The sequence below is a fragment of the Pristiophorus japonicus genome, chromosome 17, assembly GCF_044704955.1.
Source record: "Pristiophorus japonicus isolate sPriJap1 chromosome 17, sPriJap1.hap1, whole genome shotgun sequence".
NCBI lineage: Eukaryota > Metazoa > Chordata > Chondrichthyes > Pristiophoridae > Pristiophorus > Pristiophorus japonicus.
Window position 1 is genome coordinate 23,143,218 of NC_091993.1, and position 22,157 is coordinate 23,165,374.

Here is a 22,157-nt window from a genome sequence, read left to right on the forward strand (position 1 = left end):
GGGCCGACTTCATAGTCGGGTGGTAAGGGGTCGGCGCGAACCCGATGGGGCGGGGACATGGGGCGCGGCGGAAACCGGTTTCTGCCGCTCCCGGCTCAGGGGCAATTTCGGATGGGTCGGCCCATCCGCCTGCTCCCGGTCCTGCTCCTCTTAGAGACGGTAATGGACCTTAAAGAGGGGGGCAATTTCGGCCCCCAGGACTTTTATTGGTGCCTTTGGTGTATTGGTGTCACATTCCACGATTCTGTCCATTGTCTCTTGAAAAGTATAACCCAGTGGCCTTGCTAATACATATTGCTAGACTGTTGAGATGTTGTTAAAACATAACATCTACCTGCCTTTGAAAGTTGTGGTACAAGCGCTACTGCACTAATGATATCTCCTGGCTCTTCACTCCTGCACAAAAGAAAATAGTGCTTGGTTAGGCTTTACTTCAACAAAGATCTCGGAGGTAAAACATTTCATTCAACAACTCATTGAGCAATGTGCTCACCTGAGAATCAACTTATTTGCCAAGCTCCTCTTAGGTTGGAACTAACAAGGGGCCACTTGCAGGCAACCTCTCCCTCACTCGCGGCCCTCTGCAAATGAATGTGTTGGAGCAGGAGCACACTGCGTAATGGAACGGTGGGGTGCAGGATTGCGGCTGTGAATTTTGGTAAGCTCACTTTCTGAGCTCAGTCGGCCTACTCTGGGGAAATGCTGAGCAGGTAATCCCTGCCAAATTCTCACTCTGTGGAAACACCCCAAATAGATATAAAGCCAGTGAATCGGCAGGGGGGGGGGGGGGGTGAAAAGAAGAAACAAATGGATGGAGAGTTTTCCTTGCTGCTAAAGCACCTCCTAGTAACAGGCATGGCTTTCCATGTGGCTTTTTTTTGGCAAAAAGAGCAGCACCCACTAACATAATTGTAACACAGAGGAATTTTCCCCTCAAGTATGTAAGAGATAAACTGGGTGAAACATTTTAGAATGCATTTTAATTGATGCAGATTTAATTAACCCCCTTTCTGACAGTAAACATTGAACAAGTCAATGGAAAGTGACACCACTGGAGCTGCGGGTGGAACACTCTGGAGCATGCATGATGCTGAGAATGACGTGAATAGCACGTTTAGCGAGTTGGTCTCACCGCCGGTAAAGGGTACACAGCTAGATAGTAAATGGGTGACCAACAGGAAGAGCAGTGCAAGGTAGCGCAGGGGTTCCCTGCGGCCATCCCCCTGCAAAATAGATACACCGCTTTGGGTACTGTTGAGGGGTCTGACTCATCAGGGGAGGGCAGCAGCAGCCAAGTTCATGGCACCATGGGTGGCTCTGCTGTACAGGAGGGCAGGAAAAAGAGCGGGAGAGCTGTAGTGATAGGAGATTCGATTGTAAGGGGAATAGATAGGCGTTTCTGCGGCAGCAACCGAGACTCCAGGATGGTATGTTGCCTCCCTGGTGCAAGGATCAAGGATGTCTCGGAGCGGGTGCAGGACATTCTGAAAAGGGAGGGTGAACAGCCAGTTGTCGTGGTGCACATAGGTACCAACGATATAGGTAAAAAAAATGGAATCAGGTTCTACGAGACGAATTTAGGGAGCGAGGAGCTACATTAAAAAGTAGGACCTAAAAAGTAGCAATCTCAGGATTGCTACCAGTGCCACTTGCTAGTCAGAGTAGGAATCGCAGGATAGCTCAGATGCATACATGGCTTGAGGAGTGGTGCAAAAGAGAGGGATTCAAATTCCTGGGACATTGGAACCGGTTCTGGGGGAAGTGGGACCAATACAAACCAGACGGTCTGCACCTGGGCAGGACCGGAACCAATGTCCTAGGGGAAGTGTTTGCTAGTGATGTTGGGGAGGAGTTAAACTAACATGGCAGGGAGATGGAAACATATGCAGGGAGACAGAGGGAAATAAAATGGAGGCAGAAGCAAAAGATAGAAAGGAGAATAGTAAAAGTAGAGGGCAGAGAAACCCAAGGCAAAAAACAAAAATGGCCACATTACAGCAAAATTCTAAAGAGGCAAAGTGTGTTCAAAAGACAAGCCTGAAGGCTCTCTGCCTCAGTGCGAGGAGTATTCGGAATAAGGTAGACGAATTAACTGCGCAGACAGCAGTTAACGGATATGATGCAATTGGCATCACGGAGACATGGCTCCAGGGTGACCAAGGCTGGGAACTCAACATCCAGGGGTATTCAACATTTAGGAAGGATAGGCAGAGAGGAAAAGGAGGCAGGGTAGCATTGCTGGTTAAAGAGGAAATTAATGCAATAGTAAGGAGGGACATTAGCCTGGATGATGTGGAATTGGTATGGGTGGAGCTGCGGAATACCAAAGGGCAGAAAACGCTAGTGGGAGTTGTGTACAGACCACCAAACAGTAGTAGTGAGGTTAGGGACAGCATCAAACAAGAAATAAGGGATGTGTGCAATAAAGGTACAGCAGTTATCATGGGCGACTTTAATCTACATATTGATTGGGCTAACCAAACTGGTAGTAATGCGGTGGAGGAGGATTTCCTGGAGTGTATTAGGGATGGTTTTCTCGACCAATATGTCGAGGAACCAACTAGAGAGCTGGCCATCCTCGACTGAGTGATGTGTAATGAGAAAGGACTAATTAACAATCTTGTTGTGCGAGGCCCCTTGGGGAAGAGTGACCATAATATTGTAGAATTCTTTATTAAGATGAAGAGTGATACAGTTAATTCAGAAACTAAGGTCCTGAACTTAAGGAAAGGTAACTTCGACGGTATGAGGCGTGAATTGGCTAGAATAGACTGGCAAAGGGTTGACGGTGGATAAGCAATGGCAAACATTTAAAGATAACATGGATGAACTTCATCAATTGTACATCACTGTCTGGAGTAAAAATAAAACGGGGAAGGTGGCTCAACCGTGGCTAACAAGAGAAATTAAGGATAGTGTTAAAACCAAGGAAGAGGCATATAAATTGGCTAGAAAAACTAACAAACCTGAGGACTGGGAGAAATTTAGAATTCAATAGAGGAGGACTAAGGGTTTAATTAAGAGGGGGAAAATAGAGTACGAGTGGAAGCTTGCAGGGAACATAAACACTGACTGCAAAAGTTTCTATAAATATGTGAAGAGAAAAAGATTAGTGAAGACAAATGTAGGTCCCTTGCTGTCGGATTCAGGTGAATTTATAATGGGGAACAAAGAAATGGCAGACCAATTGAACAAATACTTTGGTTCTGTCTTCACGAAGGAAGACACGAATAACCTTCCGAATGTACTAGGGGACAGTGGGTCTAGTGAGAAGAAGGAACTGAAGGATATCCTTATTAGGCGGGAAATTGTGTTTGGGAAATTGATGGGATTGAAGGCTGATAAATTCCCGGGGCCTGATAGTCTGCATCCCAGAGTACTTAAGGAAGTGGCCCTAGAAATAGTGGATGCATTGGTGATCATTTTCCAACAGTCTATCAACTTTGGATCAGTTCCTATGGATTGGAGGGTAGCTAATGTAACACCACTTTTTAAAAAAAGGAGGGAGAGAGAAAACTGGTAATTATAGCCTGGGTAGCCTGACATCAGTAGTGGGGAAAATGTTGGAATCAATCATTAAGGATGAAATAGCAGTGCATTTGAAAAGCAGTGACAAGATCGGTCCAAGTCAGCATGGATTTATGAAAGGGAAATCATGCTTGATGAATCTTCTGGAATTTTTTGAGGATGTAACTAGCAGAGTGGACAAGGGAGAACCAGTGGATGTGGTGCATTTGGACTTTCAAAAGGCTTTTGACAAGATCCCGCACAAGAGATTGGTGTGCAAAGTCAAAGCGCATGGTATTGGGGGTAATGTACTGACGTGGATAGAGAACTGGTTGGCAGACAGGAAGCAGAGAGTCGGGATAAATGGGTCCTTTTCAGAATGGCAGGCAGTGACTAGTGGAGTGCCGCAGGGCTCAGTGCTGGGACCCCAGCTCTTTACAATATACATTATTGATTTAGATGAAGGAATTGAGTGTAATATCTCCAAGTTTGCAGATGACACTAAACTGGGTGGCGGTGTGAGCTGTGAGGGGGACGCTAAGAGGCTGCAGGGTGACTTGGACAGGTTAGGTGAGTGGGCAAATGCATGGCAGATGCAGTATAATGTGGATAAATGTGAGGTTATCTATTTTGGGGGCAAAAACATTTTGGGAGGCAGAATATTATCTGAATGGCGGCAGATTAGGAAAAGGGGAGGTCCAACGAGACCTGGGTGTCATGGTTCATTAGTCATTGAAGGTTGGCATGCAGATACAACAGGCGGTGAAGAAGGCAAATGGTATGTTGGCCTTCATAGCTAGGGGATTTGAGTATAGGAGCAGGGAGGTCTTACTGTACAGGGCCTTAGTGAGGCCTCACCTGGAATATTGTGTTCAGTTTTGGTCTCCTAATCTGAGGAAGGATGTTCTTTCTATTGAGGGAGTGCAGCGAAGGTTCCCCAGACTGATTCCAGGGATGGCTGGACAGTCATATGAGGAGAGACTGGATCATCTAGGCCTTTATTCACTGGAGTTTAGACGGATGAGAGGGGATCTCAAAGAAACGTATAAGATTCTGACGGGACTGGACAGGTTAGATGCGGGATGAATGTTCCCGATGTTGGGGAAGTCCCGAACCAGGGGACATAGTCTTAGGATAAGGGGTAGGCCATTTAGAACTGAGATGAGGAGAAACTTCTTCACTCAGAGAGTTGTTAACCTGTGGAATTCCCTGCCGCAGAGAGTTGTTGATGCCAGTTCATTGGATATATTCAAGAGGGAGTTAGATATGGCCCTTACGGCTAAAGGGAATCAAGGGGTATGGAGAGAAAGCAGGAAAGGGGTACTGAGGGAATGATCAGCCATGATCTTATTGAATGGCGGTGCAGGCTCGAAGGGCCGAATGGCCTACTCCTACACCTATTTTCTATGTTTCATCTTCATCATATCAAAATAGGATTTTCTGCATTGGGGCTTTAACCACTGCTAGCATCACACCCCAGCTCACCTCTCTCTCAATGTGGAAATGCTGCTTGTGTGTTCAGTGGCTGTCGCCAGGTAAACTGCACCATTTTTGCAGGTTACCAACACCTGGGCTTTTGTATCTCCATCAGATGATCCAAAGGGAACACAAAAGCTGGATTCCAGAAAATGCAGACCCATGATGTGACTGTCCTCTGAAATGGATAAGACTGATACTGGGATGCCTGAAAAAAAAACATGAATTTGGATCTTAACGATTCAAAACTACTTTAATGAATTTGGAGAGACAATAATTAGACAACCTTAACCCACTTAAAAACTAAAATTAGTAAACAGTTAATGGCAGTTGAAAATTCATGCTCATAACCATTCAAATGCCCAAATAAAGAGGCAAATACCTACCTAAGTACAAGTCCCAGATTGCTATTGTCCCATCTGCAAAGGCAATCACCAGGAGAGATGCACAAATTTTCACAGCAGAACAGGTGATTGAGGAAGCATTGGGCCAGACAATATCAGCTTTTGGTTCCAGTTCTGGAGAGCAAAAGAACAGCAGAAATATCTTAATTATTCCAGTTTTTTTACATTTTAAAACGTAATCTTTTAAAAAAACAACTCAGAAGTTATATTCCCAATGGCATGCTATAAAGACAGTTATATATTTCTCACTGAGAGATCGAAAGGAAATGCAAGGCCCATTTAACGGGACACCTACAAGGTTGAAAGAGGGAGGACAGAAAACAAAATAAATCAAGAAGCTATGAGTTGGGTTTTAATGGCTTGTATTTTCTCGAAGGGAGAATCAAAGAAGGCAAATAGTCCTACAAAAACAATAATCAGAATGGGAGATGGTATGATCAGCCTGGATTGTAACAGTGTGGGCTGGATATTCGGGGCGGTAATGGCGGCGGGGCGGTAAAGTTAGCGCCTGGGAACAGTTTGCGCCTCAGTCAGCAAAATTCATCAGCTGGGCCCAGAGTGGGGGTGGAGCACTAAGGGAGGCGTTACACACCTTTTTTAGGGCGCTAGGCCGGCTGAGTAAGTGAAAATCTCGAGCTAAACAGCCGGCCTTGGAGCGCTCAGAGGCCTGAGGGGAAAAACAAAAATCTGAAAGAAACATAGAAACATAGAAAATAGGTGCAGGAGTAGGCCATTCGGCCTTTCGAGCCTGCAACGCCATTCAATAAGATCATGGCTGAACATTCCCTCAGTACCCCTTTCCTGCTTTCTCTCCATACCCCTTGATCCCCTTAGCCTAAGGGCCATATCTAACTCCCTCTTGAATATATCCAATGAACTGGCATCAACAACTCTCTGCGGCAGGGAATTCCATAGGTTAACAATTCTCTGAGTGAAGAAGTTTCTCCTCATCTCAGTCCTAAATGGCCTACCCCTTATCCTAAGGCTATGTCCACTGGTTCTGGACTTCCCCAACATCGGGAATATTCTTCCCGCATCTAACCTGTCCAGTCCCGTCAGAATCTTATACGTTTCTTTGAGATCCCCTCTCATCCTTCTAAACTCCAGTGAATAAAGTCCCAGTTGATCCAGTCTCTCCTTATATGACAATCCAGCCATCCCTGGAATCAGTCTGGTGAACCTTCGCTGCACTCCCTCAATAGCAAGAACGTCCTTCCTCAGATTAGGAGACCAAAACTGAACACAATATTCCAGGTGAGGCCTCACTGAGGCCCTGTAAAACACCAAAAACATTCCCAATAAATAATTCACCCCACCACAACATAAATCGCAAAAAAAAACCCACCTGAGGTCGACATTAATTACCTCACTGCGGCTGCTATAGCTCGGGCTGCCCGCTTCCACAGGCGGTCCCACCAGAGCGCTCTGTGGAGCACTACGGGTCGGGCGGCAGCCAAAAATCGAGTCGGCGTTGCAACCAGGGGCGTTGCACACTGGCCCGCATCTTCCGGGCAGTACTGCTCTGCGCCCCATCGAAACCAGCACCGAATTTCCCGGCAGGGTGCTGGAAACTGGCCCCCCGACCCGGAAGTGCTTACAGCCGCCATTACCGCCCCTCTGGTGGTAGAAGACCGAAAATCCAGCCCAGAATCTATTATGTTGGCTCAGTTGGTGGCATTTTCAACTCTCAATTTTTAAAATTGGTGAGTTCAAGCCGCAATCTAGGACGTCAGCATATAATCTCGGTTGATGTTTTAGTGCAGTACTGGGGGGAATGCTGCATCAGCAGAGATGCTGTGCTTTGGATGAGATACTAAATCAAGAAGCAATCTGCCTATTCGGGTGGATATTAAACATCCACAGCACCATTTCAAAGAAGATTCCAGAGTTCTCTGGTTGTCCTGGACAACAGTTCTCTCTCAGCAAACACCAAAGGCAGATTAATTAGCCATTCATCCTATTGCTATTGGTGGGATTTTGCTGTGAACCTAAAATAGCTGCTGCATCTGCTCACACAGCAACATTCACTATATTTCAAAGTAATTCATTGTACGTGAAGCTCTGAGAGCATGATAGGGGCTATTTAAATACAAGCCTTTTCTTTTACTCTGAACATTTAGCATTTCTGATGTTCACAGTCACAAAATGGAGGAAGAATTCCTTTGAACAGCATGTAAACTTATCACCTGACCTGATGTAACTTTTGAAGGGATGTATAGTCTGAGAAGATAACCTTATGGAGAGGAGAAAGAAGGGTAAGGCTAATTTTGATAAAGATGGTACACCTTTAAATCAGCGTAGAAGCTCCCAAGATGCAAACTTGACAGATTCTATCATTTTATCAGCATTTGGTTCGATCAATCTCAGGCAGAGAAGTAATTGTACTAATATTGGTTGATTGCATTGGTCTGAACTCCACCCAACGACTCTGTCCATTGCAAGTGAAGTTTTTCTACGCACACAGGGATTCCCGTTTGATCTGGGAATCCTATCAAGGATTAATTCACTCCTTCAGAGCCCACTGCCATTGTATAGAATGGTACTTATACCTATCTTTTCTTTCCCTGTTGAGATTTTCAGTACATATTGGAGGAGAACATGGCTGCCGCTCCACCACAAGCATAAGGCATTGGGAAGACCTAGAAGGGGAATCAGAAGATTCATTCATCAAGTCCACAGCAACATGCCCTACTTGCACAGTTTCTGTAATATGGACATCAATTTCCTTGCATTCCCAAGGCCATTATACAAACTTAAAATAACTTTACTTCTGAATAAATATTCTTTAAAAAAAACTCTTCTCTTGCTCTATACGGTTTTCCCATCGTCCTGTCTGTCAGCTTTTAAAACCAAAGCTCGATGTCACGTAACCGCTACTTTCTAATTAACTTCCCTTTTGCCCCGCATGGTGGTCTCCTTCACTACAGAACTTGCCCATTCACCTCAAAAACCAGATTTGCAGTCCTTAAAGGGACACTTGCTTCATGGAAAAATGCTTGGCAAACTTTATTTTCACGGAGGACAGTCTGACGAGCAATGCACATTGAGATAACATGTGCAATGTCATTATTTGACGCAATTTACTTGATTGCATCATGCATTTGCGGTAAAGGGGACTGGATGTCACAGTGGATAGACATTGACATAGATTCTTGAGACCTGGGTTCACAAATGCAGCCAGACGGATCAACTGCCTGCTAACTGTAAGGATTCTCTGTGAAATAAGTTTGGGAGATGCAATCCGGTTTCTGGTGGGCATGGATCCACAGCACAAAGCTTCCCCAAATTCACCAGTAACTGATAGTGAATTGGTGATCACATTCAGAAAAGCAGAGGATAGCAACTGTGGGAATAGGAATAACCTTTGGTGCAGTAGGGGAGTCCTTTCAATGCTGGGGCTGGGTGCATTACCGGGGATTGTAGAGGGAGGTTTACTCTGCATTTTCTGACCCCTGAGAGTGCTTGGTGCTGACACGTTTGAAATGCTGTTTTATACCGAGTACCAATATCCCTCACCTCGATGAGCACAACATTCAGACAAAAAGAATCCTACAAAAAGACTTTTCTCCTCTGTATGTTACTTAAAATGTTAAAAAGTTGCATTTAGTTATAAAATAATCGAGAGAGGACCAGCATGTGATAGAACACCGGTTGAATCTCCTGGCCATGGAGCTCCCAATCTCAGGTACATTGCCACTGGGAAGCTCTAGGCAGATGCCAGGCTGATGCAATCTGTTATGTATGCAACAAAAGGTTCAAACTGAGTACTGTTTAACTAAGCAAGGTACAACTTTGCTTGTGCTTTATTTAGTCCCAAAGTGACTCACTCACACCATGTGCGTGCTGCTCAGTGGTCTCCAACAATGACGCCATCTGGTGGCTACAAACAGCATGTACATACATGACACAATCTTAAGTGCATTTCGAGAGGGACATGCAAGATGAAGGATGGGTCACTGAGTATCCAACCTCAGTTGTATTGTTATGGTAAGGGGCCAGGTGGAGGTCAGGTACTTCTGTACTGTCAGATTTGAATTAAAAACTATTCCAGGCTATAGTCACACACCTTCCTGTGGATGGTTGAAAGCAACATTGCTGAAGGTATGGGAACGGGTCATCAGCCTTGCTTTGGATGGACTCTGGATGTCAAGGGTGATTGCAGAAAAGGGAGACACATAGAAGGGAATCTTACACTTCGGTAAAAGAGAAATATTTAAACAGAAATTATGGGCCCAAGTTTCCACATGATTTGCGCCTGATTTTTAGGAGCAACTGGTAGAGAACGGACTATCTTAGAAATCGCAATTCTCCACATTTTTTTTTCTGCAGTTCGAGTCAGGTAGAACAGTTCTACTTTGGAACAGAATTTTTTCTTCAAAAGGGGGCGTGTCCGGCCCGCCTGATTTCAAAGTTTCCACAGTGAAAACGTACTCCAAACTAAAGTAGAATGGAGCAAGTGAAGATTTTTGTAGAACTGAAAAAACCTGTTCTACACATTAAAAAATCAGGCGCAGGTTACAAATTAGGCGCCCAGAACGAGGTGGGGGGGGAAGGGAACTCATTAAATTCTACAATAAATCCTTATTTATACTTCTACAAATATTATACAAATAAATCCAACCTGAATAAACATTTATAAGCAAAGAAAAGATTAAATAAACCATCTTCCTACCTGTGTGAAAGTGCTTCAGGCACGGAGAATTCTGCAGTCAGCCTGAGGCGCCCGTTCTTCCCGCGAAGGGGGGGGGGGGGGGAGGGCGCCCATTCCGCCCACGCGGGGGGGGGAGGGGAGAGGAGACGCCCGTTCTTTCCCGCGGGGGAGGGGGGAGGCGCCCGTTCTGCCCGCGGGGAGGGGGGGGAGGGGAGAGGAGGCGCCTGTTCTTTCCCGCGGGGGGGGGGGGAGGCGCCCGTTCTGCCCACGGGGGGGGGGGAGGGGAGAGGAGGCGCCCGTTCTTTCTCGCGGAGGGGAGGGATGGGAAGGAGACAGCGGTTTGTTGCCGCGGAGGGGAGGGAGGGGAAGGAAACAGCGGTTTGCCGCCGCGGAGGGGAGGGAGGGGAAGGAGACAGAGATTTGTTGCTGCGGTGGGGAGGGAGGGGAAGGAAACAGCGGTTTGTTGCCGCGGAGGGGAGGGAGGGGAAGGAAACAGTGGTTTGCCGCCGCGAAGGGGAGGGAGGGGAAGGAGACAGCGGTTTGTTGCCGCGGAGAGGAGGAAGGGGAAGGAAACAGCGGTTTGTTGCCGTGGAGGGTCGGGAGGGGAAGGAGACAGCAGTTTGTTGCCGTGGAGGGTGGGGAGGGGAAGGAGACAGTGAGAAGGCTGCAAGTGCTGATGGCAATGTGCTTTTATTAAAAAAATGTTCAAAAATTAAACAGCTACAAAGAACTACAAAAATGGCCGAGTGCCAATGTTTTTTTCACACTGAGCACGCGCGAACGCTCCAACGCGCATGCGCAGTGTTGCCGGCAGGAAAAAAACTAATTTAAATAGTACCCGCCCCCTCCCACTTACAAAATCGGCGCGAGTGTAGGCTCCACTCCCCTGGGCGCAGCGCCAAACAGACAAGGAGCTGCAAAGCGCTCGAGAATAGCGTGTTTTTTTTCTGCCGCCGTTTTAGGCGCGAAAAACGGCCGCCCAGCTTGGGGGGGACGCCCGTTTTTTATCCTGTGGAAACTTGGGCCCATAATGTTAAAGTTTTTTTTTAAATTATGAAACAAAAAGAGAGTGTCTTACCAACTTGAGTTTTATTTTCCAGACCCACAGGAAGAAGTCGTCCGAGTGTATAAAAATGAAATGTTGCTTGACTGAAACAATTTTAAAAAGTTTATTTTGATATAGTTTCTTTTATAATGAAATGATTAATGCAAAAATGTGTATATATTTTGGTACAAAAAGCACTAATTGCTCAAATGAGCAAAAATGTGTTCATAGAATTTATCCATCTATCTATATAATGCATTAAAGGTTTAGTTTAGCAGACACTTCCTATTCTAGTCGTTCTCTATAGTATTACATTATTACTTTGGACCAGTGTGCATGATGCAAAGTTTATATGTTGCCTAGGTCTCAAGCTCTGGAATTCCCTGCCTTAGCCTCTCCGCCTCTCTTTCCTCCATCAAGACGCTCCTTAAAACCTACTTCTTTGACCAAGCTTTTGGTCACCTGCATTAATTTCTACTTGTGCGGCTCGGTGTCAAATTTTGTTATCTTATAATACTCCTGTGAAGCACCTTGGGACGTTTCACTAGGTTAAAGGCGCTATATAAATACACGTTGTTGGTATGGTTTTTGTAAAATTGCATAATCACAGAGTGTCTACTAGTCCCAGCTCATCAGCTGAATGGTGAAGCAGAGATTCACTTTTACTTTCACAATGTGTACGATGCAAAGTTTTACATGAAATTGAACTCCTTCAAAGTCCTTTGTTGACCACTGCTCATATAGCTGTAGCGCAAGAAACAAACTCTACTAATTATTTGCTAGGAGCTGCAGATGGAGGGAGTCCTGCATCAGACGATATATCTATTCCATCTGGACTGGTTGCTAGCACCTACGCAGTAACCAATTTAAAAAGTGGCACAAGCTTCCATACTAAAGAAATATAAAAAATAGAGACTTGACTTTCCCTTCGAATTACTGCCTGTTTTGGGGTGGATTTAGTGCGGTAAACTGAGTATAATGGGGCCGAAATTCAGGTGCACCAGAAAGCTGGCTTGTTGCTGTGAGTAGATCCATTTTCAGCAGGTCAAATTTTTTTCAAAGTCCTGCAGGAAATGGATCATAACGGGGCGGGCCTTAGAATGAAAGCCAAGCTGACTGGCTGAAAATGGATCGTTTGGACCGTCCGCTGTTGTCAATCAACGTGGTGACGTCATAGCGCGTGTGCGTCAACACGCTCTCTCTGTTAAAGGGAAGAGATTCCATCATTTTCTAAACTTTGGCCACTGGGCCACTAGGGAGGGTTTCGGCCGGGCCAGCGGCCTGGCACCCAAGAGGGGGTGCCAGGCTGCATGTTGGCAGCCCGGCCAAACCCGGGGGCAGTATTTTGCCAGCTGATCGGCAACCCGGCCGGCAAAAATTTTTCCATTGCGGCCGTGGCAGTGGGCCCTCCCCTTTAAAGGCTGTCGCGCTGCCAGGCCACACAGTCTTCAGACGGTGCACCAGCAGAAAATCCTGCCGGGGGCACCGCACAGCGGGGGATCACCGGATTAAGCTGAAAACGGATAGGTAAGTATTTATTTGATTTTAATTGGGTGGTGCATCTACCTGGGTGGGATGGGGTCCAGGCCAAAAAATCCTTGACCTGAATTTTGATTGGGACGGCCTGTTGACCCCAAAGCGGCAGCCATTCAATTTTTAGGAATGGCTGCTGCAAACGGGCATTAACGGATCTCTTTGAGACCCTGAATTCCTAGAGTTCCCCAACGAGTTCCTAGAGACTGCTGGCTCAAATCCACAGCAAAAGATCCGCACCTTAATTGCATTCTCAAAAAGCGCCAGTCACCTGGGTGTAATTTTATGTAATCATCCTTGACATCCAGGGTCCATCCATCATCATCACCATAGGTAGTCCCTCGAATCGAGGATGGCTTGCTTCCACGTCAAAAAGGTCACAGGTATTTCAATGAAGGACCTAAAATTCCAAGTCCGAACTAAATCTTGAAGGCTGGAAGCTGCCTGTGCGTGGAGTTTTTTAACATGTGGTGACCGTTGCACACCAGCTACCACGTGGGCTTGACAGAGCTAGGTCTTGGTCCAGTAGCGAGGATTAACCAGGACGAATCGCAGTGTGGGCTGGTGGCCCGTGCTGCCCTGGGCCCTCACCTCTGCTGGGCCTCGATCACGTCCCTCTACAATCTCTCGCCGCTCCTTCGCTCCGACCTTGCTGCTCCTGCTGTAACTGCCCACACTCCAATCACCGACCTGGTTCTTGGTGACATCCCTTTTCACTGCCGTTGCTCTCCTGCTCAGTCCGTGCTGCTCCCTGGAGTGGTATGCCGCCACACTGCTCCTTTCGCTCCCCGGCCTGCTCCGATGGTGCTCGCAGGCCGGGGGCCGCGCAGACTGCTGGGCTAAGCCGCCACGCTGCTCCTTCCACTCCCCGGCCTGCGAGCACCAACGAAGCAGGCACGAGCCCCTGGCCTGCAAGCATCATAGGAGCAGGCCGGGGAGCGGAAGGAGCAGTGTGGCAGCCTAGCCCAGCAGGGTCCATCCAAAGTGTAGCTGAATGTTTTGGGTGTGTGGCCCCTTTAAGGGACTGCGCAGCCCATTCACGGTTTTGCACATGCGTGAAGTTTAATGCTGTAAAAGCCGGACTCGGGCTGCATGGGACTGGCAGAGAGCTGCGCAGCCACGCTCAGAGGGAACGTTGACTGGGCGCCGGATCTACCTCTCATCTGCCATTAGTTAGATTTGCCCCTGCATCCTTCAGCTCAAAACATTTTTTGCCCACTAAGTTGCTGAAAATGTGAGCTGGTAATGGCGCAGCGAGGGAAACAGGGCTTCTGTGACCTGAGTGAATAGGGCAGCCAACAATGTATCTCCTTAACCAATCAGATTGAAGGATTGAGAAATAAACAACAAAAGGACGGAGAAGGAATTTTAAATTGGAGCAGGTTAATTCAATGTAAAATCAGGTACAGAAAGACAAATAAGAGAGGGAAAGAAAAATTTGATTAAGAGAGAGAAAAAAAGAGGCAGAAAGGAAAAGTAAAAAATATTTTTATTAATTTTAAATTTGACATTTTTAAAAGTCTCCAACAATTAATACCTGAAGGAATTATTCTCCACATTTGTAATAGTTAATTTTTAGTGTCAGAAGTTGATTGGCAGTAATTAACAATTATCATGTCGTTAAAAGGGTACTTACAATTGAAATGACAAGACTTAACTTTCTGTGGCGAGTTTAGTTTGTATCTACCATGTAAACACAGCAACTTCACTATATTCAATGCATTTCAATGGTGAGGCAAGCAGCAAAATGCCGTTTCCGCAGACAGCAACTTTTGGATATTGGTGTTTAACCGCACATCTGCTCCTCGCCTGATGTTGCGGTATTATTTATGCATAAATAACAGCAAGCGCCATAAGAACATAAGAAATAGGAGCAGGAGTAGGCCATTTGGCCCCTCGAGCCTGCTCCGTCATTCAATAAGATCATGGCTGATCTGATCTTGGTCTCAACTCCACTTCTCCGCCCGCTCCCTATAACCCTTGACTCCCTTACCATTCAAAAATCTGTCTATCTCCACCTTAAATATATTCAATGACTCAGCCTCCACAGCTCTCTGGGGTAGAGAATTCCATTAACCTCACTGTTATTTTGACAGCAAAATCTGGCTCATCATTTCCAAAGGAATCAGAAAAAGTGAGAGTTATGCAGTTCTACAGACTGGCAGGATCCTCACTGGGGCAAAGAGCAATTAACCCAAAGCATGTGGTACTTAAAGCCCCATTTAACAACTCCCTCAATTTAATGATTGGGAATGATTTTTATTCTATTAATGTCCAACTGGTGTATGATGCCAATGATCTTATCCTGCACATCAATGCCAGATACCCAGGAAGCTGCCATAATGCTTTCATCATGCGACAATCCACCATGCCAGCCCTCATGACTCAAAGCCATGTAACCAGATGGCTCGTTGGTCATCAGGTCTAACCCCTGCAGTTGTGGCTGATGACTCCAGTAAGACCTCGACAGACAGAGGAGGACAATAGAACTGCAAGGAGTGTCATAGAGAAGACTATAGGAATTCTCAAGTTCCATTATTAATGCCTGGACAAATCTAGAAGAGCACTGCGATACAGCCCAGCGAGAGCATCAAAAATCAATGCAGCCTCTGCACCACCTTCTTATGGTGCTTCCTGCCCTCAGTGCCCAATAATCTCATGCCTTTTGCTACAAGGAGCTCCAGAGATGTGACAAGAATCTGAGAGCCCTTCCAGCTGCTGATAACCTTGAGGTTGCTGAGGCTGCATTTTGTTGCAGTTACTGCATCGATAAATTATCAGTGGCGCATCTTGAAGAATTAGCAACATTTGTCAGAGTTTTGTTAAGTTTTTGTCTGGAAACAAATCTGATTGTTGGATAAAAATGATCTTACCCAGGGAGAAAAGATCTGCATTTAGCAAAATCAGGTATACAGACGGATTCTTAGTCATGTCAGGTATACAAGCCAATTCGCAGAGCCCTGTGAGGTGTCCAGGTTGATTCGCTAAGCTATGTGATGCATACAGGTTAATTCTTGTAACAACGTCAGAGACTCACAATCACGGTTATCCTGTGCCAAATCTGGCCTTACACTGTTCAATTCTGTGACGTGAGCACATTAAAGTGAAAATATTAATGATAAAATAAACCTTTGCTTTTCTTCAAATTCTTCTGTGGTGCCTTTAGAAAGATAGGTCTTGTACATTTCTTCAAATATTTTCTTTTCTTCAATCCATTGCTGAGCAATAATAACATGATTTTGGCCTGTACCAATAATGTTGGCATCATCAAGCTTCTGAAGGGCGTCAAATGGATTTTTCCAAAGGCAATCTATATTAAAAGCAAAACAAATTATGTCAAGTCAATGTAGATTTACTAATATTTTAATCAATTGAAATGCAAGAGGATAGAGATGCATTTAATTGCTCACATCCTCAGGGAAGAACATTATAAATACATCACTAATTGTCTAACCTTACCTCTGCAATTTTCTCAAGCTCTATATCCCAGCTTGTACACTCTACTCTTCTGATGCTGGTCTACTGCGAGTCCTCCCATCCCTCTACTCTACTGTCAGCAGCACAGCCTCGAGCCATAGTGCTCTTGCTCTGAAATTCCCTTCCCAACGCCTCTGCCTTGCTACATCTTTCCCCACCTTCAAAAACCTCCTCAGAGATCTACATCTTCAACCACATTGTGTGTCACCTTCCTGAATATTTCTCGTACTCCTTATGATTGAACAGCCTGGCAATGCTCACTATCTGGGACCAATCAGTGTGAGGCATTGGAGGCTCAGCAAGACTTTTCATCTTTAGGAGAGGAGGAACCAAAATAATCTCCTGCCCTGGAAAGCTTATTTTCAGTACACTGTATATTCAAAATGAAACATCAATGCTCAGTGCTAAATAAGGCAAGACTTCTCTCTGGCTGAAAAATTGTGACAAAAAAACAATAATGCAAGTGTTAAATTTATCAATTTTTTAAAAAAAGTCAGTGCACATGGATGGCACATTTTTGACTTCCTGTGTCAATCAATAATACCAAGCATTCCCAGGTCAGGTGTAGCATAGAATATAAACAGAAAGTGAAGGAAACATGGCAGATCAGGCAGCATCTGTTGAAAGGGGAAGGCAGGGTTAACGTTTTGGTCTCCGTATTTAAGGAAGGATATACTTGCATTGGAGGCTATTCAAAGAAGGTTCACTAGGTTGATTCCGGAGATGAGGGGGTTGACTTATGAAGATAGGTTGAGTAGGTTGGGCTACTCATTGGAGTTCAGAAGAATGAGAGGTGATCTTATCGAAACAGATTAGATAATGAGCGGCTCGACATGGTGGAAGCAGAAAGGATATTTCCACTCATAGGGGAAACTAAAACTAGGGGACATAGTCTCAGAATAAGGGGCCGCCCATTTAAAACTGAGATGAGGAGGAATTTCTTCTCTCAGAGGGTTGTAAATCGATGGAATTCTCTGCCCCAGAGAGCTGTGGAGGCTGGATCATTGAATATATTTAAGGTGGAGATAGACAGATTTTTCAGCGATAAGGGAGTAAAGGGTTATGGGGAGCGGGCAGAGAAGTGGAGCTGAGTTGATGATCAGATCAGCCATGATCTTATTGAATGGCAGAGCAGGCTCGATGGGCAAAATGGCCTACTCCTGCTCCTATTTCTTATGTTCTTATGTTTCAGGTTGATGACTGATCATCAGAAGTGAGAGATGTTACAGATTTATAGGGCTCAAGTTTCAGGCCGCGCCTAGAACGGCGCAGCCCCGACCTGAATGCCCGTTTTTCGCGCCACAAAGTGCGCCTAAAAAAAACTTACAGATTCTCCGGCTCCCTGCTGGTTCTCTGGAGCCGGATGCGGCGCAGCACGAGCTGTGGGGGGCGGAGCTAGATCCCTGCGCTGAAAACAGTGCCGGGACCTCTGCACATGCGTGCTACAGTGGGCGCGCATGTGCAGTAGCTCCAGGCGCCCAAAACTGTGTGGGAGGGGCCCAAAGGACGCAGCCCCTAGCCCTGGCCGAATGGCCTGACTGGGGCTGCGTGCATAAGGCTGCCTCCCACGCCCAGCTCCTGCTTCCTCCTGACCCGACTCGACTCCCGCTCCCCCCCCCCCACCCCCCCGGACCGGACCCGACCCCACTCCCGCTTCCCCCCACCCCCCACCCCCGCCCCCAGACCGGACCCGACCCGCGCTCCCCAACCCCCCCACCCCCACCCGACCTGACCTCCCTCTCCCTCCTTCCCCCCCCCCCCACCCGATCTGACCGCCCTCTCCCTCCCCCAACCCCCACCGGACCTGACCTCCCTCTCCCTCCCTCCCTCCCTTCCCCCCCCCGCGACCCGAACCGAACCGACCTACCTACTACCACCCCCCCGACCCGATCCGCGCTCCCGACCCCCACCCCCACCCGGACCGGACCCGACCCAACCTGACCACCTTCCCCCCACCCCCACCCCCGACCCCGGACCCGACCCGACCCAACGCCACCTACCTGTAAATCTGGTGCTGGGGACGGGCCCTGCCCGAAGTCTTCAGCCTGGCCAAGCCCGGCCCGTTCAGCCTCCCCCCCCCCCCACTTCTTCTTTCCCCCCCCCTTCTCCTTTCCCCCCTTCTCCTTTCCCCCTTCTCCTTCCCCCCCCTCTCCTTCCCCCCCTCTCCTTCCCCTTCACCCCTCCTTCTCTTTCCCCTGCTCCTCCCCCCTTCTCCTTTCCCCCCCTTCTCCTTCCCCTTCACCTCTCTTTCCCCTTCTCTTCTCCCCACCACTTTCCCCTTCTCCTCCCCCCCTTTCCCCTTCTCCTCCACCCCTTCCCCTTCTCCCCCATCCATCCCCCTACCCTCCCTCCTCCTCTGCCTCCCTCCCTCCCCTCCCCCTGCTGCCCCCCTCTCTCCCTCTACCCCCCTCCTCCCCCTCCCCTCGCTGTCAGAAACACAGACATGGACAGTCAGAGAGTGAGAGACAAACACAGACAGACAGACAGACAGAGAGATAGAGACACTGACAGAGACACACTGGGGGGGGGGCATCCCAGCATGCTGTTGGAGGGCTCCCGGTGCTGCAGTCGGTAAGTAGAAAATGTTTTATGTATTGATTTTTTTTTAAAATATTATTTCTTATTCATTTTTTTGGATTGATTTATTAGTTGATTTATTGATGTTCTTATCATTTATTATTGATGATGGATCTTTATTTGTAAAACTGAAGTGTTTAATGTTTGTAAACTTCCCTTTAAACCCCCCCCCCCCCATTCCCTACGCCTGATTTGTAACCTACGCCTGATTTTCTAAAGTGTAGACAAGGTTTTTTCGAGCGTACAAAAATCTTCACTTACTCCATTCTAAGTTAGTTTGGAGTAAGTTTTCACTGCCGAAACTTTGAAAACAGGCGTAAGTGGCCGGACACACCCCCTTTTGAAAAAAAAAATTCTGTTCCAAAGTGAAACTGTTCTAACTGACTAGAACTGGAGAAAACTAAATGCCGAGAATTTGAATTTCTAAGATACTCCGTTCTACACCAGTTGCTCCAAAAAATCAGGAGCAACTGAGGCCGAAACTTGGGCCCATAAGGAGAAACAGAGTCAGGAAAATAGGAGGTGGCAAGGAGGGAAACAAATAGTCTGTGATTAAGTGGAGGACAGAAGATGATTAAATGACAGAAGTAATAATGGTGTGACAAAAGGAGGCAATAAAGAGAGAAATTAAAGATGCTTCCAAAACTGAGAGGATGGGAAGAGAGAGAGGGAGGGAAGCAGGGGAAATCTGGAAAGGCGGTGAAGGTACCAGTGACCATGGAGTATGGTGGCACCAGGGTTGCAGACCACTCCATCGGCTATGTACCAATGGACGACCTCATCCCAAGAACTAGCCCGCAACCTCCCCCCATTCCTGGAAACATGGTGCACCCATCTTGCATTACCACCAGCTGCTGCCTGAAAGAAACTGGGAGCTGTGGTTAAGGCATCATGTTGTTAAAGTCAATGTTAAGGCCAGAGGACTGTGAAGTAGGAGATGCTGTTTATTGATTTTCCATGGTTCCTTCTCCCTCTGCTGTAACCACTTACACATCCTCCGAGTCTGAGATACCTCTTTTATTTCTCTAAATATCAGAAGTGATACTAGTGTGACAAAAGGAGGCAATAATGAGAGAAATTAATCATCTGCCCTCTACCTAATCACAGGCCATTTATTTTCTTCCTGCCTCCTTTTATAAGCTGTTCATCAGTAACGTTTCCCTGTTCTGACTGAAGATCATCGCCCTAAAACATTAACCCTATCTACCTCTCTCAACAGATGCTGCCTGACCAGCTGAGTGTTTTCAGCATTTTCTGTTTTTATTTCAGATTTCCAGCATCAACAGTATTTTGCTTCAGGTATAGCATCAGTTAGATGAAGGGTAAAACCTCACTACAGGGACACAGCAACATGACTTACAGGGTACCCTGCGGACTCAATGGCATCGAACACCCACATTTTCATGAGTCTTGTGGGCTGCCACGGTCAGATTTTAGCACCAAGTACACACTGGAGACCAGTGCATGTTGGTTACAGGTTTCAATTTGTGGATTGCTGTCCCATAAATACATCGTAACAGAAACTTTACATCTCGCTGGGATAGGAAACTTTTGTTTGAGTAGTATGGCATGGATTTAACAATCGTAAATTCATTCATGTCTCAATTACACTTCTTGCAATTATGTCAACGGTGGGGGGAAAGGATGATGTTTTAAGGATTTCTTGTATTGTTGGAGTTTGCAATAAATGAATGTTGGAAAGCGAAAAAAGTTAACCTCATAAAATAATTATTTTAGAAATGTCAATTCTAATTTACTGCAAGGACCATTGATTCACACAGTAACCCCAAACACAGTGACATAGCTTTTTGTTTGCACCACCTAATGGTCCAGTCAAAAAGTGCGGAATTTGCTCAGTGAAAGTAAATGTTCTTCGCTGTCAACCGAGTGGGATATTCAATGCAATGGTAAAATGATCAGTCTATATTTTGTGCATATTTTAAATGCATTCAACAGTGCAGTCATACACGCATGCATTCAACATATGCATGGAGCAGCGAGGTTGGGGTGAAGGAGCGGCGAGAGATTGCAGAGCGATGTGATCGGAGCCCAGGAGAGGCGTGAGTTCGGGGCCCAGAAGAGGCGAGGGCCCTAGGGCAGCATGGACCAGCCCACACTGCGATATGTGCACGCACTGGGTCCGTGCAGCAGAGCTGGTCCCCAGTCGTCTTGGTTAATCCTTGCCACTGGACCGAGACCAAGCTCTGTCAAGCCCGTGTGGTGGCTGGTGTGCAACGGCCACCACACATTAAAAAAATCCACGCACAGGCATCTTCCACCCAATGTGTAGTTCGGGATCTGGAACATCAAGTCCTTCATTGAAACAGCTGTGAGCTCATCCCTCTTTGGTGGAAGCAAGTCTTCCTCAATACGAGGAATCGTCTAAGATGAAGACATACACGCACAATGTAATCCCTTACAAGAATTGTTTTTTTGTCAATTGTCATCCTTGCTGAAGGTGGCGGCTCTTGCTGGGTTTCACAGGCACCCAGCTGCTATCTCACCCAACTTAGCATTTGGCATAAGCAAACCAGGAAACCGAGTGCCAGCAAGCCATTTTACAGTCTGCCCTTGCCTTACATTTACATGCATGCATTGTTCTGCAGGAGTGCGAACCCCAGCAGATATTCCCACTCCCTAGCCCACAGTACTACTCTTGCTGAGACCAGCTAACTCAGCACGGACTGAAAACCAATCCCTGTGCCATCTGGCTAAACTGTACGTGACTTTTACCAAAGGCACCATCAGGCAAGCTTTTTGTGACTGCAGTGCGCTGTCTTACATAAGCAGTCATTATAGGTGGTCCCTCGTATCGAGGATGACTTCCACACCAAAAAGTGATGAGTTCAGAGGTGTTTCAATGAAGGACCAAACATGCAGGTCCTGAACTACATCCTGAAGGTGGAAGACGCCTGTGCGTGGATTTTTTTTAATGTGTGGTGGCCGTTGCACACCAGCCACCACACGGGCTTGACAGAGCTTGGTCTCGGTCCAGTGGCAAGGATTAACCAAGATGACTGGAGACCAGCTCTGCTGCACGGACCTAGCGCGTACGACAATCGCAGTGTGGGCTGGCCCGTGCTGCCCCTGGGCCCACGTCTCTTTTGGCCCCGAACTCACAGTTCTCCGGGGCCCCGATCACGTTGCTCCATGATCTCTCGCTGCTCCTTTGCAATAAAGGCATTTCGATGATAAACTCTTAAGGGAAACAGCTGGAAGTACAGGCTCATGGACTCAACATCGAGTTCAACAATTTTAGACCATAACCTCTGCCCACATTTTGTTCCCTTTTTTTTACAAAAACTCTCCCTTGCCCTTTTTTATTTTAATTTTGTTTCTGTTTCCCTTGGCAGCTGGTAATTATTCTGCCATTCACACCCTATCTAGACTCATCTTTTGTTTCCTAACTTGTGCTATTGCCATCTCAATACGGCCCATCATCACTTTTGTCTCTCAAATCTCTTCGCCTTCCATCTTATCACAGACC

The 22,157-nt window shown here is 46.7% G+C and overlaps 1 protein-coding gene across 4 annotated transcripts in view; it reads right to left on the reverse strand.

Annotated features, from left to right (window-relative positions):
* wdr93 (WD repeat domain 93) overlaps nucleotides 1–22,157 on the reverse strand; it is a 76,182-nt gene that overhangs the window by 13,078 nt on the left and 40,947 nt on the right. For 2 of the 4 annotated variants that reach the window (XM_070858477.1, XM_070858476.1), the window contains exons 8-13: nucleotides 15,746–15,926; nucleotides 11,117–11,187; nucleotides 7,937–8,026; nucleotides 5,370–5,501; nucleotides 4,993–5,191; nucleotides 339–396 (exon numbers count right to left, since the gene is read on the reverse strand). In XM_070858477.1, the coding sequence (XP_070714578.1) occupies nucleotides 339–396; nucleotides 4,993–5,191; nucleotides 5,370–5,501; nucleotides 7,937–8,026; nucleotides 11,117–11,187; nucleotides 15,746–15,926 (731 nt within the window). Of the gene's footprint in view, nucleotides 1–334; nucleotides 397–4,992; nucleotides 5,192–5,369; nucleotides 5,502–7,578; nucleotides 7,621–7,936; nucleotides 8,027–11,116; nucleotides 11,188–15,745; nucleotides 15,927–22,157 lie in introns of all 4 variants that reach the window. The other 2 variants (XM_070858478.1, XM_070858479.1) reach the window with 2 other exon arrangements.